General features: G+C 36.2%; 2 protein-coding genes across 10 annotated transcripts in view; one reads left to right on the top strand and one right to left on the bottom strand.

Annotated features, from left to right (window-relative positions):
• Positions 1-14,835, bottom strand: part of Sos1 (SOS Ras/Rac guanine nucleotide exchange factor 1) — a 166,418-nt gene that overhangs the window by 45,597 nt on the left and 105,986 nt on the right. For 3 of the 5 annotated variants that reach the window (XR_015453000.1, XM_087216114.1, XM_004839335.4), the window contains exons 18-22: positions 10,428-10,600; positions 10,109-10,225; positions 8,387-8,651; positions 2,144-2,188; positions 386-504 (exon numbers count right to left, since the gene is read on the bottom strand). Coding sequence is in view for 4 of the 5 variants with exons in the window: in XM_087216114.1 (XP_087072240.1) it covers positions 386-504; positions 2,144-2,188; positions 8,387-8,651; positions 10,109-10,225; positions 10,428-10,600 (719 nt within the window). In the remaining variant the exon portion in view is untranslated. The remainder of the gene's footprint in view (positions 1-385; positions 505-2,143; positions 2,189-8,386; positions 8,652-10,108; positions 10,226-10,427; positions 10,601-14,835) is intronic. The other 2 variants (XM_087216115.1, XM_004839336.4) reach the window with 1 other exon arrangement.
• Arhgef33 (Rho guanine nucleotide exchange factor 33) overlaps positions 1-14,835 on the top strand; it is a 191,438-nt gene that overhangs the window by 90,800 nt on the left and 85,803 nt on the right. The window contains exon 18 of one of the 5 annotated variants that reach the window (XM_021253756.2): positions 364-10,601. The exons of the other annotated variants lie outside the window; for them this stretch is intronic. Within the exon in view, the coding sequence (XP_021109415.1) occupies positions 364-367 (4 nt within the window). The 3' untranslated portion in view covers positions 368-10,601. Of the gene's footprint in view, positions 1-363; positions 10,602-14,835 lie in introns of those variants that run through there. 5 annotated transcript variants of the gene reach the window in all.

Here is a 14,835-nt window from a genome sequence, read left to right as displayed (position 1 = left end):
ATGCAAAGATTAGGTTTCACTTATCATATACTTTTATGCAAAACTTCAGACCTCTTTGTTCTCTCTCCTCCCCCTCTGTGCCTGTGTATGTTTTTAAAGAACTGCTTGAGATTACTCTTACTTTATAAATTAAAACTTGTTTTTTTTCTTGACAATACCCATAGTTTTAGGTTTCAAGGGTTTTGCAAACATACTGAAAAACTACCTTTAGAAAAAAAAGAAACATTCTGGATGCTAAATCCATATTTAATCTTTGTTTAAACTATTCAGTACAATTACTCTGAAATGTTAACGTATTCCAGTGAGAAATAAACTAGACATAAGCAACTGACTATAATGTAAACTAATGATTCTAATTTCCAGATAACAAGATTTTCTACTTTACCTTAGATGGCGAAGATTCAGCTGGGGCAGATTCTGGTCGTCTTCGTGGAGGAACAGGCGGGGGGATGGGCACTTCATCAGTGCCCTTGGTTAAACTTATAGATGATACTGACGCAGATCCTGTACAATGTTAAATTTCAAAAAAGTTTATGGGAATTTTATTTCACTCATTAATCTTGAAAAGGCTTAGCTGGAAATTGCTAATATTTATTAAAAGAAATGTGTAAAAGTATCAAAAGCACTTTATAACCAATACCCAGTAATATTTCATTGATGCAAACTGCTATAAATACATGCAGAAATGTCTTAGCAGAACTTTTGAAAAAAGCTGCCAAAGATGTCGTTATTTTGTTTATTGAACAAAATAACATTCTAACAAAATAACTGTTAATTTATTACTGGAACTTTTAATTGGGTCTGATCCTCAGACTTTATTGAAAAGATAATTTGGAAATCTTTGGAATAGTAATTTTTGTCAAGCTTTGTCATGGGCTCATTTTTTCCCTCTAATTGAGAATTTCCCTGCCCTTAACTGGACATTAGTTGGGAACTGTCGAATTTGAAGCACTCTGTCCAATATCTCTCCCCAGCAATTCCCTTAAAGGATGCAGGAGGAAGAATCTGGTGCCTGGGAGGGCCTTTCCTTGTTTCGCTTGGGCTATAGGCTCTCGTGGGCATGGAAGGCTCATCAGATCTAATCTAAAAACTAACTGTAATGGAGCTATTCAAGATGACTGGGCAACTCTGATAATGAATACAGGTATACCAAAATCTAGTGACCCTGATTGAGGGATAAGCTGATGAACTGGCACACACACACAAAAAGGTAAATAAAGCTTCTAATTGGAACCTATCTTACAGACATTTATGGTGAAAAGGGCATAATATAAGACAGTACACAAATACATTGTTAACTACTTCATAAACACTATAAAAATATATGAAAATATTTATAGAAACAACCGCTCAAAACTATATTTGGCAAGTTCTTTTTATTCCTTTAAGCATTAAGTTTTTATTGTCAATCAAATGTTACAGCAATATAGAACTAAAAGAGTTATTTGTGTACTGATATCGTTACAATGATCAACATTTTGATCCACTTTTAAATTTAGCTTACAATTAATATTTTTTAATTGTACACATTTTTAAGTCATTTGCAAGAAAAGGCAGCAAAATATTAATTTATTAGCTTAAAATAATTAAAACAGGATTTAGTGAACTAAAAGTTTAAAGCTAGTAGCAAATAGCTTCAATAGAACTTGTTTATCTGTGATGAATATTTAGGCCTTGTAATTTAAATAATTACAGTTATAAGATAATCCTTCTAAAGTCAAAAGCAGTTATTTGCCTACAATCTCTGCTGTCACCAGGCTAAGTATGTTTTGTGATTTAGACACTGCATGTAGCTGCTAGCATTCCCATATGCGCATGCATGATTTTGCTTCCTTTTTCAAAGTTGAGCATTAAAATACATTTAGAATTCTATAGTTGGAAAAGAGAAATGGTTAAATGTAGAAGCCACTCATTTAATATGTTCTTTCAAAAGAGAAAAAAGGTTTTACAAAAAGCATGAAAAGTATATAAAATTAAGCAAATCATTCATGATCAAAGGACAGCATAAGTGAAGGCCTCATTTATAAGATGGTGCAAGCAGATACCAATGCTGCCAGACCCGAGGAGAGTTTTAGCAGGTCATACTTGGTTTGATTTTTAAAGCCAAAGCGAAAATTATGAGTCTTAATCCAAATATACTAACTTGGGCCATGGGGAAGTGTAACTTGGATAAAGATGGTATCGCTGCCTGTGAAAGGAAACAAGAAAAAGTAGATTTTTTTTTTACATATTCATCTGTAAAAATTTATGATGAAAATGTTATTCTTGTCATTCTAGTTTTAAAGAATCCTGTAAATTTTTAGCAAAAGCTCATTACTACTTACTTTTTTATTACTACTTACTTTTGATAAGAAAAAATAATTGAGTTAATGTCAGACTGGGAATTTTGAAGACTCCTTTTGGGTTTACTACTCGATGCCATAATAATTAAATGAAAAATATTCATGAGAAAACCATCCTATATCACTGAAAGATTTCTAAAAATGTATAAACCCAATTCAAGTGAAGAATTTAGCTGAACGCATAGAAATATATCATTAAATAAAGATTTTTTTTTTTGGTACCGGGGATCAAACTCGGGTCCTTGCGCTTGCAAAGCAGACGGCGAAACCACTGAGCTAAATCCTCGGCCCCAAGATTTTTTTTTTTGGTATGCGGATTGAACTCAGGACCTTACGCTTGCTACGCAGGTGCTATGCCGCTGAGCTAAATCCCTGGCCCTAACTAAAGATTATTTTGCAAATCCAAACTTGTGAAACAACTATTTTATATACTTTCAAAAATAAAAGGGAGTTTCTTACTAATATTAATATATATTTTTGAAACAATTTTTTGGGCATATATTCTTATTACAAAATAACTAGAGCTTTGGACATTAAAACAAGCTTGAAAATTAAACAGCTTTTTCCTTCTGTACTCATAAACATTTAAAAAATCAATATACATTTAATTCTTAGACACATTTTATATAGGAAACTCCCTGATAAATTTAGAATCTCTAACTTCAACAGTACTAAATCTTTTAAGAAAAAATTGAAAATCATAAGCCAAAGCCCCCAAAACATTAAAGTTGAACTGAGACAGAACACTAGATGTCCTATACTGGTTCTAAATCAGTAGAGCTATTTATGTTACACTGCCTCAAATTACCAACACATGGAATGGATAATGCATGAGAAATTAAATTAATTCCTATAATACTAGACTTAGGTGATTATGAAAATTTGCATTTCCCTTTTTCTCACATTTTTGCATAATATGCAGTAACTCAAATAATTTAGAACATTGTTTATTCCAGTTATTTGGTCAGAGGAGGATGTTTTACATTCCAGGTTCAGTTGTTTGATGACATCTGTTAACTTGATTGCTTACAAAGATATACTCCTCAGATTTCCCAGGCAGTCCCATATTAAAATAATCTGTTGCATTATCTCCTTTCCATATGTATTGATGTTTGAAATCCATGATTACTAAGTGTATCAATCCAGTTTATTCTATTATTTTTCAGAAGAGTAAAATACATTTGTATATTCAAGTCACATGAAGCTGTTGCCCTGTCAATGATTTTTTTCATAATTTGGTACCTACAACAAAATAGGTTTAAGAGGGTATCCAGCTCTAGTGTTTACTTACTTAAATAATTCTTACTTTTCTTGAACAAGAAATAAATGTACTGCCTGGAGATAAGCCTCAAGAACATGGAATTATATTTAGTACAATGTACAAACAAAATAAAAACACAAAGGTCATGACTGCCACAAACTGCAGACTTTTTGAAAGAATAATTAGACATATGCATACGCACTTGTGTATATAGATGTGTTGTATATCAAGGCCAAGTTTACAAGTTTAGGTTCATGGTTTTGGTAAATTTGGGGCATGTCTTTGATTTCTTTTTTTTCTTTAGTTGCTTGATTTTGCTGCCTGGAAAATGGTATGAAATATTCTTTCAAGCCAGGCATTATAGTGCATGCCTGTAATTAAAGCACTCTAGGAGGCTGAGGCAGGAGGATCAACAGGTTTGAACCCAACCTGGGCAATTTAGCAATTTGTGTAATTTAGACCTGTCTCAAATAATTTAGTCCTATCTCAAAAAATAAAAAAGGGCTGGGGATGCTGTTCAGTGTGAACACCCTATATTCAATACCAAGTGCTAAAAAAAAATTTATGTGTTCTATTAAAAAAATATGCCAGATGCTGGGTGTGGTGACATACACCTGGAATTCCAACACTTGGGAGGGAGAAGCAGGAGGATCACTGCGAGTCTGAGGCCAGCCTGGACTACATAGTGAGACCCTGGCTTAAAACAAAAAAAAGCTGGGGATGTAGCTCAGCGGCACTGCACCTGCCTGGTAAGCTGGCAAAGTCCCGAGTTTGATTCCTGGTACTGGAAAGTGTGTGATACACATGTCAGAAATTCTTATCATAGGGACTGAACAAACTGATTGATGATGGCTTGGGAGTTAAATCCAATTCATTAAAAACTATTGTACTAGGCCGGGGATTTAGCTCAGTGGTTCTGGTGCCTGCCTTGCAAGCGCAAGGTCCCGAGTTCGATCCCCAGTACCAAAAAAAAAAATTGTACTATTACTTTGTTAGGTAAATTCCAGATAACAGACCTATGATTCTCAATCTTGACTGCACATTAGACTCCCCTCAAACTTTTTGGGGGGAGGTTGGTTTGTGTGGGGAGGAGAGTCTCACTATGTAATTCAGGCTGGTCTTGAACTCGCTACGTACTCCAGGCTGGCCTCAAACTCATGGTGATCCTGTTTCAGCCTCCTGAGTGTTGCAATTACAGGCATGTGTCACCACACTCAGCTTCCCCTAGAAAATTTTTAAAAAATACTAATGCCCCAGTAGCTAATGCCAGTGAGCTAGGCCATTTTTTTAAAGCTCCCTAGGGTACTGTACTATACAGTCAAGTTGAAATCACAGTAGAAGATACTCCTCAGTTTATAAAGGAGTTATTTTTGAAAAAGAGCCTTTTCCTAAAGGAAAGAAAAATGACGTGACAGATAACTTCTTAAACTCACAAAACTCTGATAAATATGAGATTACAAACCTGTCACCCACAACAGTCTTCCTTGAAGAGCCTAGCATTCCAGCTTGAAATGCTTGCAATACATCTTTTGCTTGCAAGGCTTTCTTCACTAAGGGATACAATAAAGCTCATCTATAAACAGAGGCCAGGCTCCCTTTTAGCACCAGGACATCTTCAAACGGAAAGGTAACAAGGGCATTTCATCATTTTTCCTTCTTTGTTACAGGCAGAAATAAAGCAGTAAACCAGTGGTCTTTCCTCTTTTCTCAGCCACTGTCAGAACCACCTCACAAGTGGACCAGGCCAGGGCAAGGTGAAGAGCAGGGCTTTGAATGTGGGATGCATGTGGTGGCACCAAGTAGGTGGCTATTTCCCTTCCTTTGTCTTTATCACAAAGCTTTCAATGGCCATTCTTGCATTCTGAGGCCATCTTTCTGTAGACTTGTATAGCATTATGTCTTCACTCATTGGACATTTAGCTGTGATTTTCCTAGTGGCATCATTATTTTTCATATCAGTAAAACTGCAGGCTTTCCTGGAGAAGAATTATTCTTCTTATTAGCAAGAGGTAAGAAAGAACTACTGGTTTAAAGATAAATCATTTTTGGGAAAAAGTACTATAAGAGGCAAAAGGGAAAAAAAGAGCAGCATTGGGCCAGGGATTTAGCTCAGTGGCATTCCACCTGCCTTGCAAGCACAAGGTCCTGAGTTTGATCCCTGGTAACAACAACAAAAAAAGAGGCATTATAACTGATAAAAAAGCTAGTCAAACTTTGCCTTTTGACTTTTGGAATGTAGGCAATGGGATTTTCTGCAGCCTTGTAGTGAATGGAATGTGTATAGATGACATGAAACTATAGTCAAGGCAGCTCTTTCCTGCCAGCCACTGAGATAAGCAGGAAGTGGGGATTCTGTCTGGTGGCAACACAGTAGGTAGCAAGTTGGAGGCTCTGACAATCCCCACAGCAATAGGATCTGTTCAGTAAAAGTTCAGTCTTTAATAGACACAGGCTGCTGGTAGGTTTTAAGTAAGGGGTTAACTGAGCACATGGATGGTTTTATATTGGTCTGGATTTCAAAATCAGTTCTTTTTAGTTTTTGTTAAGAGGAAAGGGAGTGGTAATAGGGGTTTTCTTTATGAGAAAGAAGGAGAAATTGAAAAACTCTCAAGTCTAAGATTACAAAGCCTAACTCCTGAAACAGTGTTTTCTCCACTTGTCAGTTTGCAGCATAAAACAAAGCACTGATCCAGAGCACTGGGTTTGGGAACATCTTTTCCCGTCTAATGAATCAGTTACAGATTTAACACCAGCAGAGAAACTGTGTTCATCGGCTGTTTTTCTACCTTTTCCATTTTTAGTGATTTAAACTAAGAGAAGAGAATTCACAATTGATAGCTTTCAGTAAGTCATTTATTTAGGGCTCAATAATATGGTGTTACAGCTGTCTGCTCTAGGGAAAGAAATCCTGCAAACAGCTAAATGGGTCTAACCAATAATGACTGTAGGTAAGTAAGGTATACTGAAAAGGTGCTCCTTTTATTTTCTTAATTCAGAGGGTTGTTAAGTTGAAGAGAATAAAAGGGCTTTTAAAAAAACCTAGTGTCAATTTGAACTTACTAAAAATATGCATCTGACAGCTTACTATGTATATAACATAACTCCATGATCCTTAGTCATCAAATAAAGCCAAGATGTATTCTCAAGACAAATACACTTTAGATAGTACAAAGGTAAGACAGACTGCTGGGTAACTGCAAATGTATGCGTACTACAGAAATAAACAAATAGGATTATGGACCAAATTTCAAAACAATATACCTCTAAAAAATTATTAAAAGTAGATTTTCACCTAGAGTCTCTGAATTGAAAAAAACCTTAAAAATCTAGGGGCTAGGGGATTTAGCTCAGTGGTTTTGCCGCCTGCTGTGCAAGTGCAAGGACCCAAGTTCGATTCCCGGCACCAAAAAAAAAAATCAAAATAAAAACCTTAAAAATCTAGTTTGGCTCCTCGAAGGCAGAGAAAGCATTGCAGGCTGGGATGCCAAACCAGGATTCCTAACTCCAAGGTCAGTGCTTCTCAAGTTCTGCCTCCATAATGTTATGTTACTTCCGATATTGGAGTCTATCAGTCAAATACTGGGCTGGAGCTTGATCAGCACATTGAGCTAAGACAGCCAATAAGAAGAGCATGTGGAGGGGCTGGGGATTTGGCTCAGTGGTTTCGCCATCTGCTGCGCAAGCGCAAGGACCCGAGTTCAATCCCCGGTACCAAAGAAAAACAAAATAAAACACCAAAACCCCCCAAATATTTAGAAACAACAAAAAAAAGAGCATGTGGAAGTAGTCACAACTGGGATAAAGGTAAATATATTCAAATTTTAATTTAATAATAACTTTAAAAAGTGATGTGTTCTTACAAAAGTTTTAAAAGTTCCATATGAAACAGAAGCGAAAATAACTGTGATCTAGATTTAAAAGGTTGCTTTCCAAAGGGCTGTGCAGTTGGTAGCCAGAGGTGGTTACTGAACATCTGACTGTGACTTGTCCAAATTCAGATGTACTGTAAGTATAAAATGCAACAAATAGAATGTATAATGCCTCAATAATAAATTTGATATTGATTTCATGTTGAAATATCAATATTTTTAATATTCTGGGTTAAATAAAATATATTATTAAAATTAATTTCACTTAATAATTTTTGCTTTTCCCTAATATGGATACTAAACATTCAAAGTTGTACATGTGGCTCTCATTATATTTCTGTTGGGAGAGTGGTCTAGAAATAAGAGAAGGATACACAATATGCATCTATGAGATCCAGATGGTTCTGCTGAAAAGCACAGGCAGTGTACCAGTATATACTAAATATTATCAAGGTACCTTGGGCAGGCTAAGGAAGGGTTAAGTAGAAGTTTGAATGTGATATACTGTAAAATGAGAAACTGTTGCAGAATTTGGTGGGGAGGGGATGGCGTATCTTGAGTATTATTAAAATAATTTTGGAGGCAGCACTGAAAATACAGCACTGAGATTCCTTGGAGATTTCCAAGAATGATCTTTGTTTCCTCTTGATACGAGAAATGCATTTGGAACACTCAAATGAAGTTTACCAATTTTACCACCAGGCCTTTACAGTAACGTATAATAAATTTAAAGAGGACTGTTCCAGCAGACTTAAAAAACTGTAAGTTGCTGGAGTTCAGAATTTATTTCTATAATGATATCTTTTGAAATGGTATCTGACTTGTGTGTAAGTTCACATCCACAAAAGATCAAAGAGACTTTTTTTTACCTCAAGCACGAATAACTTTATAGCACTTAAAATTTTAGCACCTACTTGAGTGAAAAGGGCTTGAATGATCAGAATCAAACACGCTGCAAACATCTGTGGTACTGGAAGCACCAGAAGCAGGAGGAGGTGTTAGCGGTGTTCTTGGAGAATTTGGTGCAGATGCTGTACTTTCTGTTTCACTTTCAGGGATCCTACTATAACTAATTTTCCTTGGCTCCTGCTGTAGAGGTGTGGGATGCCTCATGGTACCCGGTCTTGGGTTTGATGGACGAACACCAGGAGATTTTAGGGGATAGCTATATTTTTTTGGCTGTAGACATATTAAAAGAAACACAATACTTAAAACACCATGGTAGAAAGGAATGATTTTCTCTATGTGCTGATAAATTGCAACTAAAAAGCTAGGAAAACCATAAATCAACAATCAGGAAGTAACAATTTAAATCAGCGTGTCCAAGTTAAACTATTACTATTCCATTTTGCTGAAGCTTTGGCTATCTAAATTGTTAGAAAATGAATTTCTTTAAATTAACTGAGTTTTACTCCGTAAACATTATAGTAATGTTATTTTTATATCTTTGGGTAAAAAATTTTTTAAAAATATATTGTGTATTTCCCTGGGTTTTAAAACAGATTATATGGAGCAAATTCAACCTGTTGGAAAAGCCAGGATAATCATCATGAATTATAGTAACTATGTTGTAATACACTGATGCCATTAGGACTGTTTGAGCTTCTTTACAAATGCATTGAATTGCCTGAGTTTTCATCTCAATGTATATTAATTTTATGGAATTTTCCTTGCAGAGTATCATTTCTCAGTGATAACAGTGTGCTTCACTGGACCAGACTAGATACGTATTTCTTTCTTTCTTTCTTTTTTTGGTGCCGGGGATCAAACTCAGGACCTTGTGCTTGCAAGGCAGGCGCGGTGCCACTGAGCTAAATCCCTGGCCTAGATACATATTTCTAATTTGCTGTTTTTAATTCATTTTATTAAAAACTGTTTTAAGGCTTAAAAATTTGCCTGTGAGGCAAATTGCATATGCTTTAATTCACAGACATTATGAGATTTATCTTGATCACTTAGAAGCCATTTATGTTTCCTTCCTCTTCATTTTTTTTAATCAATGAGAGAACATATTTAGATCAGTGAGGTCATGATATTGTACAATAAATTTTGCCAGGCACTGACCAGTAATACAAAACAGTGGAATTTTTTTTTGGTACCAGGGATTGAACTCAGGACCTTGCGCTTGTGAGGCAGGCAGCAGAACCCGAGCTAAATCCCAGGCCCAACAGTGGAATGCTTTAACAAAGTATCTTGAGCCAAACCTGATACTGGTATGGCTAATGATTCATGGTTAAAAATTCTAATAAATCATTACCTTAAAAAGCTTGAAGTTAATATAAGTAAATTAGTATAAATTCATTAAGTTTTCCGTCTTTAGAATAAATCTTGAACTTTTTTGTTAAAACCAAAAATAACTTACATATTTGTTCAATTTCATAATTTATCATAAAAGGATTCATTCAAGTTCATATTAATGTTCATGTATTTGGAACCAAGGAAGATATTTCTAGGTTTATTTATTAAGCACACTTTGATTACTTTTAATTACCATGTGTGCATTTAATCCCTGAATGCCTTTATAAAAAATGAATCTAAAAAAAAAAATGAACCTATAACACATATAGTAGTGATGACAACACCAGAGGTACAGGACAAGTCAGAAAGTATATAAAGGTACATATATAAATGCTTACAAATCTTGGGAGAGGCTTGGGGTTTCGTGGTTCTATTTCTAGGGATTTGTTGAAAAGATAATCTGTAAATTCTTTCTCCATGCTATTTCCCATTGGATTCAAGTTTTCAAAGAACTTCTAAAATAAATGCAAAGAAATAATTATTAATAGTGAATATCTTAAATTGTTTGAACTTCATGAAAATAATTTATGAAAACTTTAAAGAAAATTTGAATTAGATATTTTAAGTTTTATTTCCCTTTTTTACAAAACAAATCTGGCTTTTATCACGCATGTAATAAATTTAATTAGAAATATATCCTCAGATAATTCTACTTACTTTGATATCTGATTCTACTCGTAAACAATAAGGCTGATTTTGGTACTGCTGGATCTCTCCTGTTATTTCTGCTACTTTTCTCCTTTTGCTAAAGTTTATTAGCTCTTTTCCATGTCTTTTTAGGACCTCAGGGTTGCCTTCTTCTGTTTTTAAGATATTAGTGAGATAAATTCCTAGAAGATAAAATGAAATTCTTTTAAGGAAAAGGGAGAAAAAAGCAAGTTTTTCTTTTTCACTAATTGTGGGCAAAAACGCTGTATTCAGAAAAAAAAAATTTAAAAAACAACACTGTATTCAGTCATTATAACCAAAGAATCAAGACTCAGATTTCCATGCTATGAAAAATTACAAGTTCAGTACATATTAGGAGAAAGTTTTTGGTTGTTTTTTATTTTGGTACCAGCTGTGGAACTCAGGACCTTGCGCTTGTGAGGCAGGTGTGGTACCACTGAGCTAAATCCCGGGCCCAAGAGAAAGATTTTTATAAGTATCAAATTCTTCTATGAAAGATAAACTTTATAAATATCCAATTAAAAGAGAGACCAAATTTAATCAGGAAGAACAACCAATTTTCCATACCCCATCCTTCTCCCAAATCACTGCTACTTGATTTAAGTCACGGTTTTGTTAAAGGAATTTTAAGAATAACTCTGTGCTAATGAACCCTCCCCCACATGCTTTTATTTTTGGGCAAAAGGTAAAAGTGCTAAATTCAGAGGATTATATTTTCTGTTTACTTAATTCTTTTTTTTTTGTACTGGGGATCGAACTCGGGTCCTTGCGCTTGTGCAGAAGGCGGTGAAACTACTGAGCTAAATCCCCAGCCCTAACTTCATTCTTTTTTTGTTTTGTTTTTTGGTACTGGGATTGAACTCAGGACCTAGTGCTTTCAAGGCGCGGTGCTACTGAGCTAAATCCCCCCGCCCTTGTTTATTTAATTCTTGAGGTCCAACAAGAGGTTGTTAGGATTTGCAATTCAGTCCTTTTTGGATAGGCTTCCTTGTAGAAATGTGGAAGGATTTGCAAGCCTGTCAAACCTGAAACTGCATATAATTTATGTATACTGTATTCTGGTCTTCAGTACTTGTAGATTTAATGGCAACCTGGTAACTGACCTTCTGTTTCCCTGTCACTATGGGCTGTGCACTTGATGAGGAGGATAATGAACAAAGTAATAGGCACTTTCATTCTTTATCCAGCCCTATGGTGCCAGGAGCACTTTAGCTCCCCTTCCTTTCTAGCACAAAGGTTTTGGAGCCAGCTCTGGTGCTTTCTACTTGTGTGATCTTGCATAGTGTCTCTGTGCCTCAGTTATCTCATCTGTAAAATGAAGGTAGGAGGCTTGGTGTGAAAAATGAGTGAATTTTTATAGAGGCTTAGAATAGGGCTTGGCAAAAGTAAGCATTAATTAACCCTGGTTGCAACTCTTGATGCTATTATTATATGTTGGCCTATTCTCTGTGTCTGCCTTCTCAAGTAGCGACTGCTCTGAGGAAAAAATAGAGGTGTGGATATCTGAGTTCATTCACTCCTACAAGTACTGCATTAAGAATTACAGATGCAAAGATCAACAACAAACGTAGTCCCTGATCTCAGAGAGTCCAGAGATTTGAATGTAGGCACTATGATACAATTTACTAAGTGCTGTATTAGGAGGTGGTATACCAGTAGTGATGCATAAGATGCTGTGAGAGCACAAGTGAGGTGTGCCTTACCCTACCATAGATTGGTGGGATTGGAAGAAGCATTATAGATGCAGTGATGCCTACAGTAAGTCTCAACAGTGAAGAGAAGTCTGAAGAGAATAAGATAGAAGGGCATTCCAAGCAAAGCAGCAACGTGTACACTGATTTGTGATGAAGCTTGGAAGGGATACTTAAGAGGATGCTGTTTTGTATGGTTAGACCTCAGACAGAGGCTTAGTGTGTGAAATGGAGAAAGAGTAGCAAGATATGACGGCAGGCATAGGCAAGGGTTAGATCACTGTTTCTAAATGCTTCTCTGTAGAGGCATACTTCTAAATACTAGAATTTTTGGCGAATCCTTGAAAAGATTAAATGACAATACTGAACAAGTCAGCAATAATGAAATATGACAGACATTAGTGTCTACTTGGTTTTTAAAAGCATGTAGTTATTGCATATTACTTGTCTTTTTCTCAACATCTAGGATGCCCTTCATGATACATTTGTAAGAAACAGTTACTGTGTATTCTAATAAGCACAGGCTCTTTCACTTTCAGCCAGTTATTCTGCGCAATCTGCACAATCCATTCATTTCAACATTCAGTTTGACAAACAGGTCTCTAAGTGTACATATAGAATAGCGGCCAAAATCATCTTTCCATATTAGTCACAACTGATAGCCCACCTGTGAAGTCTGTGGATAGAAGCACCTGGATTGAGTCATGAAATGTCTTTTGTTAAAAAGCTTAATTTTTATTTAGTAGATAGAGAGGGAGTTAAAACCATCTTTGCATTCTAGAATGACTGTAGCTTTCTAAAAGAGTAGTGAGCAGGCTACTGACAATCTTTGAGAGATGATGGGGCTGGGGTCTATGGGGATACAGTGGAGGGGATACATGTTGGAAAGGTAAGATCCCCTCACCCCCAGAACTAATTAACCAGTTTGGCCTAGGGGCAGGGCAGTAGGAAGAAAGACAGCTCTGCGCTTGAGTGACTGAACTGGTGAAACAGTCTGTGACCAACATACTAATTAATAGGATCTTACAGCTGTTAGAAGTACTCTTGAATAAAGTTGTGAAAATGCTTACAAGTAACGCCTTAGGATAGTTCAAGATAAAATTTAGAGGGCCAGAGATTAGAGCTCAGTGGTTTCGTCGCCTGCCACGCAAGCGCAAGGACTAGAGTTCAATCCCCCGTACCAAAAAAAAAAAAAAAAAAAAAAAAGATAAAATTTAGAAATTATTTTATAACTAAATGATGGCTAATTAGAAGAACAACTGATCACAGCAGTGGTATTACAGACTTTGAAGACATATACTACACAGTAAAAAAATGTTTACACACACACATACACAGAATTAAAAATGTAGAACCTACATATACATATATAAAATAGACCTGAATATCATATAGTAGTAAAGGTTTTTTCCTAATCTTTTTTAAAAAATACAAATAGAACATCTAGTTATTCCTGTATTTCACTAGATCATTTTCATCCTGACTATAAAGACTGTTCACATACTTAACAGCTATTCTTGGGAAAGGGAAAGAAGAGCAGTATGACATAAATATTGAAGAGGAATGAGGTTACTTTTCTTTTCCCTGATGGCTTTCCCAGCCTTCCCAGGAAAAAGTGGTTGCTCAGGTTCCTAAGATTCCATAGCACTTTGTGTCTGTCATTTGACTTACACATTTCTATAATACAGTGTTATGCTTACCACACAGTACTGTAAATTTTTGGCCTTTCAAGACAATAGACATTCTGGGACGTGACTTGTCTTTTTTTTTTTTTTTTTTTTTTTTTTTTAACACAGGGAAAGGTTTATTTAGCTCACAGTTTGTAAAGGTCTGCCAAACAGGTATTGCAGAGGAGAAACAACATGGCATGCAAAGAAACAAGGGAACTTTAATAGCATCTTCCTGCTCTGTTTATCTTATCTGGACTACTTAGGGCGAGTAACACACACCCTTAATCCTAGTGCCCTTGAGCCTTGCATTGCACCATGAATCATTTTCAGCAGCACACACTCTAGATCCAGCCGAAAAAGCCCCATCTCATTGGCATGCGGCTTTGGGGGGGCACATCTAAACATAAATCATAACATTCTGCCCTGGGCCCCCAAAGACTCATGCACACCCCTTTATGCAAAAGGCATTTATAAAGTCCATCTCTAAGAGTTGCCAAGTCCTAACAGTTTCAGGATTGCTACAAAGTCCAAGTCCCAAGTCTCTGAGATTTAAGGCAAATTCTTAGCTGCAAGCCCCTATACAAATGAAAAGAAAGTTAAACACATCCAACATTCAATGGCACAAGATAGACATTTCCATTCCAAAAGTTACAAACAGGAGGATACAAAGGAACGGGACCAAAGCAAGTCCAAAATCCAGCAGGGCAAACAATAAATCTCATAGTTCCACTTCCAGTATCCCCAGCAATCTGCTGCAAGTTGTGAACTGCAAAGGGCTTGGGTGGCCGGACCCGGATGGTACTCCTTGTGGTTATACCTCCCATAGCTTCTTTCTGTGGCTCCCTTTGCTCACTCCTTGCAGCTTCCCTTGGATGATCCACATTCCTGGCTTCTCCAACCTTCTGGGATCTCCATTGTACCTCTGGCTTCATATTCACAGCTTCACACATTGACCTCTCAGGGGCACACTGCCTGGCCTCCCAGGCCTTCTTCTGAAATCTGTGGAATTCTTCTGAATTCTGTGAATCTGTGGAG

The sequence above is a fragment of the Heterocephalus glaber genome, unplaced genomic scaffold (assembly GCF_053883595.1).
Source record: "Heterocephalus glaber isolate CG9 unplaced genomic scaffold, H.glaber_assembly_v1.0 deba00001457, whole genome shotgun sequence".
Classification (NCBI taxonomy): Eukaryota; Metazoa; Chordata; class Mammalia; order Rodentia; family Bathyergidae; genus Heterocephalus; species Heterocephalus glaber.
Note: the sequence above shows the minus strand (reverse complement) of the source record. Positions and strands in the feature narration are given on the sequence as shown.